The sequence below is a fragment of the Alosa sapidissima genome, chromosome 8 (genome assembly GCF_018492685.1).
Source record: "Alosa sapidissima isolate fAloSap1 chromosome 8, fAloSap1.pri, whole genome shotgun sequence".
NCBI lineage: Eukaryota > Metazoa > Chordata > Actinopteri > Clupeiformes > Clupeidae > Alosa > Alosa sapidissima.
This window is the reverse complement of record NC_055964.1, coordinates 4910589-4922643: the sequence shown is the minus strand read 5'-3', so window position 1 is coordinate 4922643 and position 12055 is coordinate 4910589. Positions and strand designations below refer to the sequence as shown.

General features: G+C 43.5%; 1 protein-coding gene across 1 annotated transcript in view; it reads right to left on the bottom strand.

Moving 5' to 3' along the window:
* Nucleotides 1–12055, bottom strand: part of nos1 (nitric oxide synthase 1 (neuronal)) — a 50009-nt gene that overhangs the window by 20073 nt on the left and 17881 nt on the right. The window contains exons 9-17 of the mRNA XM_042101814.1: nt 11509–11648; nt 9866–10040; nt 8510–8611; nt 7158–7352; nt 6793–6878; nt 5888–6032; nt 3251–3355; nt 460–518; nt 22–138 (exon numbers count right to left, since the gene is read on the bottom strand). Coding sequence (XP_041957748.1) covers nt 22–138; nt 460–518; nt 3251–3355; nt 5888–6032; nt 6793–6878; nt 7158–7352; nt 8510–8611; nt 9866–10040; nt 11509–11648 — 1124 coding nt within the window. The remainder of the gene's footprint in view (nt 1–21; nt 139–459; nt 519–3250; nt 3356–5887; nt 6033–6792; nt 6879–7157; nt 7353–8509; nt 8612–9865; nt 10041–11508; nt 11649–12055) is intronic.

The window sequence follows — 12055 nt, the reverse complement described above, 5'->3', positions numbered from 1 at the left end:
AGGCTGTCTGCCGTGATTTACCTGACGTTTGCCAGAGGCCCCGTGCTCTCAAAGTTGTCTTTGGGCTCCGGGTCGTCACTGGAGGATTTGCGTGTGTCCGAGTAGGAGGAGACACTATTGAACCGTACTTTGTAGCTCCTGGAAGAAGTTGAGGTACAGGTGAGGAGTGTATATGAGGATATATTTCTGTGTGTTCTATGTGTTTGTACGGGCAAATACATTGGAACATGTGCGTGCATGTTTGTGTGTGTTTTTGGGGATGTCATGGATGTGTGTGTGTGTGTGTGTGTGTGTGTGCACGCTCATGCTCATGTGTGCGTGTGTGTGTGTGTGTGTGTGTGTGCATACATAAGTGTGTGAGTGAGTGCGTGCTTGTGTTTGTAATAGAGTTTGTTAACAATGCAACATAAGAAAGCACATACATCTGTTGCATTTTTGATCATCAAACATCAAACTCACTTTCTGTCCTCTGTGTTGGAAGTGGGATGTCTCATTTCCATCAAAGCTGCACCAAACTTCTGCAAAGGGAAAAGGGGGGGGGGGGGGATCATACTATTGAACGAGCGTTCAATTAATGTGTAGGTGTGTTTACAAAAAAAAGTGTAGTGATGTCCTCAAACGGCATACATTTTACTTGGATATATTCATCTGTTTTCTTTTTTTTCTTTTGAAACTAGGACATACAGAAAACTTTTCAGAGGGGCCTCACTGATTGGCTGGCCTGAAGTCAGATAGCAGCTGATTGGCTGGTCTGAAGCCAGATAACAGATTCTGGCCTGGTTCAGGCCCAGTTGTGGCCCAGATCTGGCTGATCAGAACCAGGAGGTGTGTTCAGATTCCGAGGCAAACGTTGAAGGCGAACACGTTTTCTTTGAGCTTTTCAATTTGAACATTCCAAATTGTTCATATTTAAATTGTAACCCCTAGTCCAGCTTCTGTTCTTGTAGAGAATAGCTTTTTCACACTGTTTATGTCCACTTTGCGAATGTTTTGCAGTGAATCCAAAAGAAACCTTCTTGGTATTCTAAACACACTTGTACTGTTTGAAAAGTGCCTGGTAAAGTATTCTCCCTGAATACTGCTTGAAGCTTATAAAAGACATGGAACATCCCGCGCACCCCCTCTTCCCCATGGTTATAATATTCAGTGCATTTCACATTATGTAGATGCAAGGTGCCAATTTATCACACTCTCCCACACAACCAAATGCAGGTTTCACCATAATCTCTAAAAAAAAGGAAGAAAACTTCAGAGTTTAACAGAACATTCCGCAAACCATGTGGTTTAACGGGGGAGGACCACTTCAAGCCAATGCTATTGACATTAAGTTAAGTGTGGCCACTGCAACAGCATCGCAGTTTCCTTGTCAAGGATTGATGACATCTTACTCTGAAATGGCAAATTTGCTAAACTGTGACAAGCAAAATGAAGAGCAAACAGCAACTACAGTAAACTGAAGTGAGCATAGTTTTCAAAACACAAAAGCCTGATATCATATCCTTAATAGGGCTGTCAAACAACTAGAAAATCAATCAAATTATTTACACAATTTTACAATTTTTAATTCTGATTAATACGACGAGTATTAGGGCCACACATGAAGAAAAAAATATTTTTGCCATGACGAGATTAAACTCGACATTTTTGCCATGACGAGATTAAACTCGACATTAAACTCGACATTTCGAGAATAAAGTTGAAATATCATGTCGACTTTAATCTCGACGTGTTGACATTAAACTCAAAATTTTGAGAATAGGCTAAAGTTAGTTTGGAGAGAGAACGACCGCTCCAAAGTAAGGTACAACCGGGACGATTGAAAAGGAGGACGAATGAAACATTCCAGTTTTCTTCAAGTGCAACAACGATAGACATACATCATGCGGATAGAACATATTAACCTCCGTTGCTCAGCCAAATACTTTCCTGTTACGTCCTTTTATCACGGAGTTACAGGCGATAAATGCGATGGTCAAAAGTAAACTTCATTAGAGGTTTATTTATTTATTGTAGGCCTAGGCCTATTATTAAAGAGTGTTTTTCATCTAAAGGTTCGACTTCATGCTTATGCACTAGACTAGGTATAGGGCCTACTATGCTCTCCCCAATCCCAGACTTACACATTGCATGTTTATTTGTAATGCAAAACAGCCTAGGCTATGTCTATGGAGGGACGAATGAAGCTGTCCTCCCGACCAGACAACCCCATGTATTCTAAGTAAATGCAAACACATCTGTGTTTATAGCCTACTATATTTTATGCTGGTGAGACATGGAAAAGCAGTTTGAGTTTTGCCATGTTAACCTATGGAGAGTGACGGCCTGTGGGTCATGAAGGGCAGTTATTTGGATTTGCGGTTGCCTTACCCACGTAGGCTAAAAACAGTGAAGTAACATTTTGTACTATAGAAACATTATATCATTGGAAACATGTATTATTCTAGCTATATAAATGGCATAGTGCATGGTATTTCCATAACCGCGAGATACGCGCTTCACGATGACTGCAATGAGTTGTTAACAGACGCAATCCGAGTTTAATGTCGACATGGTGACTTTAATCACGCCATGGCAAAAATATTTTAATACTCGTAGATTAATGAAGCCTAATGCAATATGGAATTAATGTAAAATCAACTAGGAGTTTATTGTTTAATATGAATTACAGATTCTACACAAAGCAACATAACAGATTTCCAATAAAACCATTATGATCATTGACCTTTCGCTTGAAAGGAATATTTCTTACTGTATGTACTATGACAAACCCCAGATATTAAGTGTCAGTTGAATGTCACTTAGTCCATGTAAATATGAAATGAAAACAAAGACAGAGGCAGAGAGAGAAAAAAAACAGCACTCACATGGAAGAGAGAAAGAGAGAAATGCAAAGACCTTTTTTGAAAATGACCATGCTGGGGTTTCCCCTTGCCACTTTGAAAGCACTAATCCTTATCATTATTGTTATCGAGACGGGGTTGTATAATAAAGATGTGGCTTTTTTTACACAACCCCTAGCAACATTGAAAAGCATACAGCTCCCTTGTTATTTCTGATGGTTTGATGGCCATGTTCATATAACACTGTTTCAAAACAAGTGTTCAGTCAGCTTGCATAGGTCCTAATGAGTTTGCATAATAAGCAATGTGATTATTTGAAATGACAACATGGACATGCTATTAAAACTCCTTCAGGGTTGTGCTGTACATTATTAGTGTTTTGTGTGTGCTGAGTAGACATGCTCAAATACCTCTCCATTTTCAGGGGGGTCCCCATTGCCGAAGGTGCTGGTCACAGCCAGGACCAGCGTCTCATGTTCAAGGTCAACCATGTCATACTCCTCCATGGACATAACCTGGACAAAGCCAAAAACGACTTTACCTCAAAGACACTTTACAACAAAGACACTTTACCTTAAAGACCATAACCACAAAGAACACTTTTTTTAAGCAACCATTAACTTTCGAGCATTCTACCCAGTAGAGACTGAAAGAGTGGTGGGGGCGATGGGATGTGGGACTGGGAAATGACTGTAGGGTGAACCTCTACCCCATGGGCATGAAGACTATATTTGGCACAGGACACCAACGTTGCCCCCTTCGCCCTTCCCCAGCCCATCTATTCTGCATGCAGTGCAGTGAAGTGTTTAAACAGTCATATTACTGTATTTTACAACCTTAAACCCAATCTAACCATAATCCCAACTGTTAGAATATCTTAAAACCTGACCTTATTTCTTTACTGGGTTACGCGTCAGATAACATTATTCAAAGGAGTATAATCACCCACAGTAGATACAAGTGGCGTCTAACTCCAAGTGAATCCTCAGACAAGCTTGGCTCCATACCCATGTCAAATGATGTTGACACAATGGCAAAGGGGGGCGGGGAGACAGTTAATGAACCCTGTGTTCCTGCTTTAACGAGGTGATAATATGTTGTGATACAATTAACATCCCAGCATCAGACTAAAGCACGCCACCCCCCAAGGGCACGGAGATGGGAAGAAAGAGAGAGGGGAGAGAGAGAGAGAGAGAGAGAGAGAGAGAGAGAGAGATAGAGAGAGGGAGAGAGAGAGAGAGAGAGAGAGAGAGAGAGAGAGAGAGAGAGAGATAGAGAGAGGGGGAGAGAGAGAGAGAGAGTCTGAGTGTACTGCTGTGTGTGTTGTGTGACGAGGTGTGTGCCAGTCATCTGCATTTGTAATACTTAATGACTAGATGGCTCTTCTGTGATTGATTGCATTACCAAAAAAAAAAAAAAAACAGGAAATCTTGTCCTACAGGGAATCGCTTGATTAAATGCACCCATCTAAGGTCTTTTTTCCCCTCCCTCTCTCTCTCCGCCTCACACACACACACACACACATGTGCATGCACATACACACACACACACACACACACACACACACACACACATAAACACATGCATAACCACACACACACACACACATGTGCATGCACATACACACACGCACACGCACACACGCACACACACACACACACACACACACACACACGTTTCCACACAGCTAGGGGTGGTTTGTGATGTTATCATAAACTACAGTGCGTCGCTTGGTTGAGTAAATTCAGCACTTCCCTCCGGCCACTGCCTCACACAGGAGGAAAAGGATTGTGACAAAAGACACATTTATGCCATCCAAGAGCAACAGCTCCACTGGGTGTGAAAGGCGATGTTTTTCTTCAACATTACAATGTGCTTGTTCACCATGATGCACAGCAGCGGCAGAAACAAAATCAGTCACACTCTATTTTTCAGTAGCCTTATGTATAGTGGGCTTGCACCAGAGGACCAGGGAATGGTTTTTAATACACTTTAGGCTTAGACTTCTTGTACGTAAGTAAAAGTACAGAGTGTTAAATGTTATTTCTACTGGAGGCACATACATCCTGTAATAATAAGGTTAAAGGAAAATTCCGTTTTTTAGCACTTTATGGCCCTTTTCTGGTTTGTTTTGGATGAACTAGAGTGGTGGACACCGAAATTTTGACAATTGGTCCTGTCTCGACTTTTCTGACTCGTTTTGAATCGCCTTTGACTGCTCAGGCTACTGTAGGCTACTCACACATGTCCTAAAACAACCCTTAACGTTCGTTTTCAAAACTGTGCAACTCACCGAGTGGTTAGTGGAGTTCGTTGACTATTAAAAGCAAATTATATATCGGCGCAATGTATGATTTCCAGCCGTCTTATTTGCTAGGCCTATTGTGGAACTATTTATTCAGACACCTCACAACCGTGTATAAACTTCTGCTCAATATTTGAACCTAAAGCATAGACGGTGGCGCAGTAATATCAACGTGCAATGAGTCTTCCAACAGAAATCAATGGGATTTTACAAAATGCCAAATAAAACACGACAGAAACTGTATTTTGCTACGCTACTTGTTTTGGAACATCAACGAACACCACTAGCCACTCGGTGAGTTGCACAGTTTTGAAAACGAATGTTAAGGATTGTTTTTGGACATGTTTGAGTAGCCTACTACAGTATGCCTGTTGGCAGCCACCCTGAGCAGTCAAAGGCAATTCAAAATGAGTCAGAAAAGTCGAGACAGGACCAATCGTCAAAAATTCGGTGTCCACCACTCTAGTTCATCCAAAACAAACCAGAAAAGGGCCTTAAAGTGCTAAAAACAGGAATTTTCCTTTAATGTCAGCGAAAATACATCACCTTAATAAGCATCGAGTTCTTATTGGCTAAGGCAATTTTACGTGACATATAATCAAATAAATATGTCCTTGTGATAGATTTATAGGATGCTGAGGATTCTGACAATGTTGAAGAGATTTGGCTTCGAAAATGCAGTTTCAAGGAGAGAGAAAAGTCTTTGAAAAGGGAAAAAAGCCTTGATTGTTAAGTGTGTTACCTTCGCATCAAAAGCGTGTTTGAAGATTTCACAGAGCGTTTTGGCATAGTCCTGAGATTTGCCCGTCTCTGTGGCGAACAGAATGGTGGCCTTCACCCTTTTGGCCATGGCCGCACCCATGAGTTTTGCAGAGAACTTTACCGCCCTGCGAACACACACACACACACATAAACACACACATACACACACACACACACATACACACAAAAAAAACCCACAAGTTAACACACACACAAAGTCAAAAACAAACAAAAGAAACTCTGTCTCCACCTCTCCCTCTCCAACTCTCCCTCCATCTCTCTTTCTCTCTCTCCCCCCTTCTCTCTTCACTGAAACCACCGTCTCTCTCCTGCTGCTTCTTGCTGCCTGCATTTGCCTCGCACTAGAGCCGGCAGCACGTATCCTGTTTAACCGGCACCGGCAATCATGATTACCTAGCTTCTCTCATCCTCTGGGCAATTATACATTAATAGCCCAGAGGAAGAGGTGGAGGAGGAGGAGGGGTAACAACAGTGGATCCTGCTCTGATTACCCGCTCAGGGGTGTGATGGAGGGAAGTACAACATCGACTTCATCATCCTCATATCCTCTTTATGTATCTTGTCTAATATCATCATGTCTGGATAAGGCAAGACTAATTGCTAAACAACTAAACAAAGATTAACATAAGGAGAGAGAGAGAGAGAGAGAGAGAGAGAGAGAGAGAGAGAGAAAGTTGCTATTTTCATTTTACGGTGTATCTGCGGTTGCATCTGTGGTTTGTAATACACAAACACACTGTAATTCATAAAGGCAAAAAAAAGAAACAAACTGTAATTGGCTGGTTGTAGTGTCTTTGAGTATTTAGAAAAGTGCTCTAGAAATGTAATGTATTATTGTTATTACTGTTCTTGTCTGCCACTCACTTGGCAAGCTTCTTGAATCCGATGGTTCTCTTCTTGGTGGGAGTCCCGTTCACCGCCTTCCACACGTGATTGTTCCAGGGGTCGGCCTGCACGCACACACACAAAATGAAAAGAGAATAAAAGAGGGAAAAAGGCATCAAATCACAAATTGCATTTTTAATCTTCAACACGGCTTTCAACTTTCACACACACACACGCACGCTAATGCCTACACATATGCTGCACAAATGCTCATACTCATACACATACATGTTCATACACATATAAAGTAAAATGCACGCACGCACGCACGCACGCACGCACGCACGCACGCACGCACGCACGCACGCACACACACAGTACCCACTCTCTCCACGGTGCAGTACCTGGTACTCGAACGAGGGCGTGAGGCGATAATTGATCATCTCCTGGTGAAACACTGGCGTTATGCTGCCTGACATGGGCGGCACGATCCATACCCAGTCTCCTGGGCAACCCCCTCGCACGCGGTACTCGTTCTCCATGTGCTTGATGAAGGACTCTGTCGCTGAGTGGTGGTCCACTATGGTCACCTTAGATATCTGAAAGAGATGATTTATTTCTTTTTTTTTATTCCTTTGCAAGTTGTCAGTTCCTTTGATTTGTGATTATTGTAACGCCTCCAATTATCACCACTTTCGTTTGAAAATTCTAAAACAAGGATACAAGGATACAAGGAAGTTTATTGTCACATGCATATAGTTACTGGAAGTAAGAAATGCAGTGAAATTATGTCTGGTGTCAGCCTATTTGTGCATTTATGGGGGGGGGGGGGGGTAAAAAGTGCAGTAGAAGAGGGGTTTAGTAGATTAAGTGGCAAGGACTGCATAAGAAAGGTGGGGGAGGATTGGGATTGGGGGGGGGGGGGCACCAACAAGGAGCACCCAAGAGCAACAGGGGCAAGGAAAAACTCCCTTACCAAGGAAGAAACCTTGGGCAGATCCACGGCTCAAGGGGCTAACCCAACTGCCAGGGGTCTTGGTGTGTGTGTTGGGGGGATGACAGGGGAGATGGGATAGTGTGCTGTGTATGTGGGGAGAGGGCAGTGTGCAATATGTGTGTTGGAGAAGCTTCCTCATGAGACAATGTGCTGTGTAATGTGGGGGGGGGGGCAGTGTGCTGTAAGTATGTTGGGGATGTGTGTTTTTCAATGATGTTTTTCAATACTTCAAAATAACATTTGATAAATGAACCTTACATTTTTCAGAACATGAAAGGTTAAACCGAGAATTCTTGTCATGAAATTAAAATTCCACTGGAGCTCCAAGCGAATGTGTACACGCAGCCTTACAACACTGTTTACAGCTCTTCGAGTCAGGGTAAAATGTCATTTTTGGTACATAGCTAATTTAGATATACCTATGGTGCGGGTGCTTGCGTTTCTTTAGGAGTCCGCAGTCTTGGTGTGTATAGAAATGGATATTAAGTGACACATACTCGCAAGACGGCAGAAATACGGGACCGACGGTAATAGGGGGAGTTCCGATACATGTGCCATTAATGAGGCATGGTACACAATGTAACAATCCTTCCACACACATCACAAACTATTTCAGTCCGAATGTTGTAATGCATGTATGTACAGTATGCCATGGAGTATTTCACAATAGTGTTTTTACATTCTTGTAGTGGTTCATGCTGCTGCTCTGTCGGCCAGGACAGTCCTAGTAAGACTTCCCACTCAGTGTGGACCTTTTACCTGGAAGCTGTAAAGGACAGCAATGTTAATCTCCACCAGCGCCTGGTCCTTCCACAGAGACGAGGTTTTCCTGGTGTCCAGTCCCATCATCTTGGCCACATCCTGTCAGTAACAGAAATGAGACACTGACAGATAGCACTGCTTGCAGATATATCAACATTCACCTACTCAAATTAATTTCACAATGCATAATTCAATGCTACTTGTCATCAAGAATATAAGACTGCCTTGAGGATTGCTGTGAAAGTAATTCAGTGCACTATTCCACAATGTGCATTTTGCATGTGTGATGATAAAGCGCTTGGCAATAAGTCATTAAGAGTGCTCAGTACTCTTTAGTGAAATGCTTCACTCATTGTTTTGATATTGTGCTGGCGCGCGGAGCTCCAACGTGCTGGGATTCGGGTGTGTTTGAGTGTGAAGGTGTGTGAGAGAGAGGAGGAGGCTATAGCACTGAAGCTTTCTGCCTTGAATGCATCTCATCGCAGCAGAGAGGAGAGAAGAGGAGGAGGAGAGCAGAGCAGAGCAGTGAACTCCCCCACATGATGGCTATGGTAATGAGCTCTCTAAACAAGAACAGCACGATGTGTCATCTCCATGGTTCTGCTTAGTAGTGAGAACATGCACACACACACACACATTCTCTCTCTTTCTCTCTCTCTCTCTCTCTCTCTCTCTCTCTCTCTCTCACACACACACACACACACACACACACATACACATGCACATGCATATACTCACTTACACACACATACTCATTAACATGGAAACATACACAAACACACAAACACTTTCACACATACATGTACGCTCCTGTGTGCACGTGCACACAGTGGAATTCACACACTAATACACATATGCTCAAACACACACACACACACACAAGCACACAGAAGCCTTTCAAGAGCTATTCATGAGTAAAAAAAACTGAAAAAGATAGATAGATAGATAGATAGATAGATAGATACTTTATTGATCCCCAGGGGAAATTCAAGAAATGGCAAGAAATGGCATTTTGGCATTTACTGCAACTATTTTTTTTGCTGGCTCTTTCAAGGAAATCCCAAAAAAATCCAGTACATTATGTGTCAGCTCTACACCAGCAGAGGAGAGAAATGGTTTTTGTTAGCAGCTGTCTCTGGAATGGAGATTGCCCAGTTATGGCTCTGATCTGGCCTAGTCATGGCTCTAATCTGGCCCAGTTATGGCTCTGATCTGGCCCAGTCATGGCTCTGATCTGGCCCCAATCCACTACAAAGCCAGCTACTATCTGGAGCCAAGCTCCATGAGTGTGAGGTGAGGCTGTTTGTTTATCTGGTTGTCTGTCTGTTTGTTTGTTTGTTTGTTTTACGCCACCTCCAGGATGTTGTATCGTGAGCTGTCGCAAAAGTCCCTCACGCCGATCTCTGTGCCCATGTACCAGCCGCTGAAGGGGCAGCCAGTGAACTCCAGGCCGCCGATCTCCAGCAGCATGTTGGACACGGCCGGCAGCCCGTACCACTTCAGATCCAGCTCCTTGAACCACTCAAACCTGCCGCAAAAAACAGCAGAGCAGAGCAGAGCAGAGAGACAGCAGCCATTACGCAACAGAGTCGTGCACACAAGTTCTACACCGCAACGCTCCGACTCACTTTTACACATCTGTTTGTTTTAGCAAATGTCTTGTTAATCAATATTATCAGAGGCGAAGTTAAAAACAATCTTGCATATTAAGGTGCAATAAATTGTCTGTCGTTATAAATCCATCAGTTCCTTTTTAGAAGTACACTTCCGGCAGGTGTTTAATGTGGTCCCTGTTTGCCTTATCGCCAGTTGAAGTGGGATGTTTGTGTACAGCAACTGAGGACATCCATCAGTGGATCTGCATGAAATCCCTGCAGTGAGTGCTGCTATAACTCTCTGTATCCCTGCCAAGTCTCAGCCCAAGCCTGAATTACCTTGCCACCCCTAATTTGCACTACATAAAGCAAACAGCAATGCGCCCAGCCAAAACTATCATTATCACCAAAAGAACACCTGCGAGAGCAGCCCGGCCCCCTCTTCGTGTAATGCACGCTACCTGAGAGTGGTGAGGGGCCCAGGTGGGCTGATCGGTGGCAGCGGTAGTAGCACTAGCTCCCCGGAGGGCTTTTTGCAGCACTAAGACATCATTGGTACGAGCGAGCGGAGACTGCCAAGCTGGCAGCGTCGCTCAAGCCAACTGATGTAGGATTGGAGGAGCCATCCAGTATTGGAGCTTGGCGGCGGTCCCTGCTCAGCACTCTGGAGGATTTCTCCCTTCTGAATGTGAGTCATATGAGTCTCTCTTTCTCTCTTTTTTCTCTTGCTCTCTGTTTTTCTCATCTCTCTCTCTCTCTCTCTATTTCTCTATCTCTCTGATTCTCTTCCTCTTTGCTCTCTCATTGATCCCCTCTCTTTCTTTTTGGCTTCTTTCTTACCACCTTCTCACCTCTTTATCTCTGCCTCCCTCTCTCCCTCCTTCCCTTTCACTGCTCTTCCATTCTCCCTTTCTCTTCATGTCTCTTTCCTTATCCATATCTATTTATCTACCTTTCAACCTAACTTTCTATATACACCCTCCATTTTTCTATCCATTTAACTATCCATCCATTCAGGCTTGTTTACCTCTGCCTCACTTCTCGGAAAACACCCGAGCGCGTACTGTGTTTACCAGGACCATGGGGACACACACAGCATAACCAATCTCTATCGCAAGTACTTAGGGCCTGAAAATAGGCACATAAAAGCAACATGGAAATCACTGACTCCTGTGTGTGTGAGTGCATGTGTGTGTGAGTGCATGTGTGTGTGAGTGTGTGTGTGTGTGTGTGTGTGTGTGTGTGTGTGTGTGTGGGGGGGGGGGGGGGTGAGCTGATGTGGGTGAGAGTGTGTCCTTGCAAGCCTGTGAGTCTTTATAGCTCTAGGTGTGTGAGTTTGTATGTGTGTGTGTGTGTGTGTGTGAACATCAGGGGTGTTTACTGCGTTCCTGAATCACTCACTTTGGGTGGATGATGGGCACCTCCAGGATGAGGTCGTCAGGGAGCTCAAACAGCTCTGGGTCATTCCCGTTGGCCTGCAGCAGGAGGGGGAGGACATCGAAGCGACCACGTGGGGCTTTCCAGCCCTGCTGCATACAGATCTAGTCAGAGGAGAATCACAACACCAGGAGTCACTAGAGTCCCTGACAGGACAGCAGCTGATGACACAGCAGAGAGACGTTCAAAATAGCAACCGAAAGCAGGTGTTTTCAAACAATGTTTTCTTTGCTGTGTGAGTTCACTGTGAATGCTTGCAAACACACACATGAATGGTCAGAGGATGTAGTTCTTGGCAAACAAACATGGATGCTGGACTACACATTACCATTAAAATAGAATAATCTGGATACACAACATTTTTTATAAAGTTAAAAGTAGTTGCCGGAATATAGCATTTGAGTAATTAACAGTTTGATTAGGATGGACAGCACTTCCAGTTTAATAGCACTTTCCTGTTACCCTAAATCTAACCTTAACTGTGATGGAAACTAATCAAAATCTTATAGAA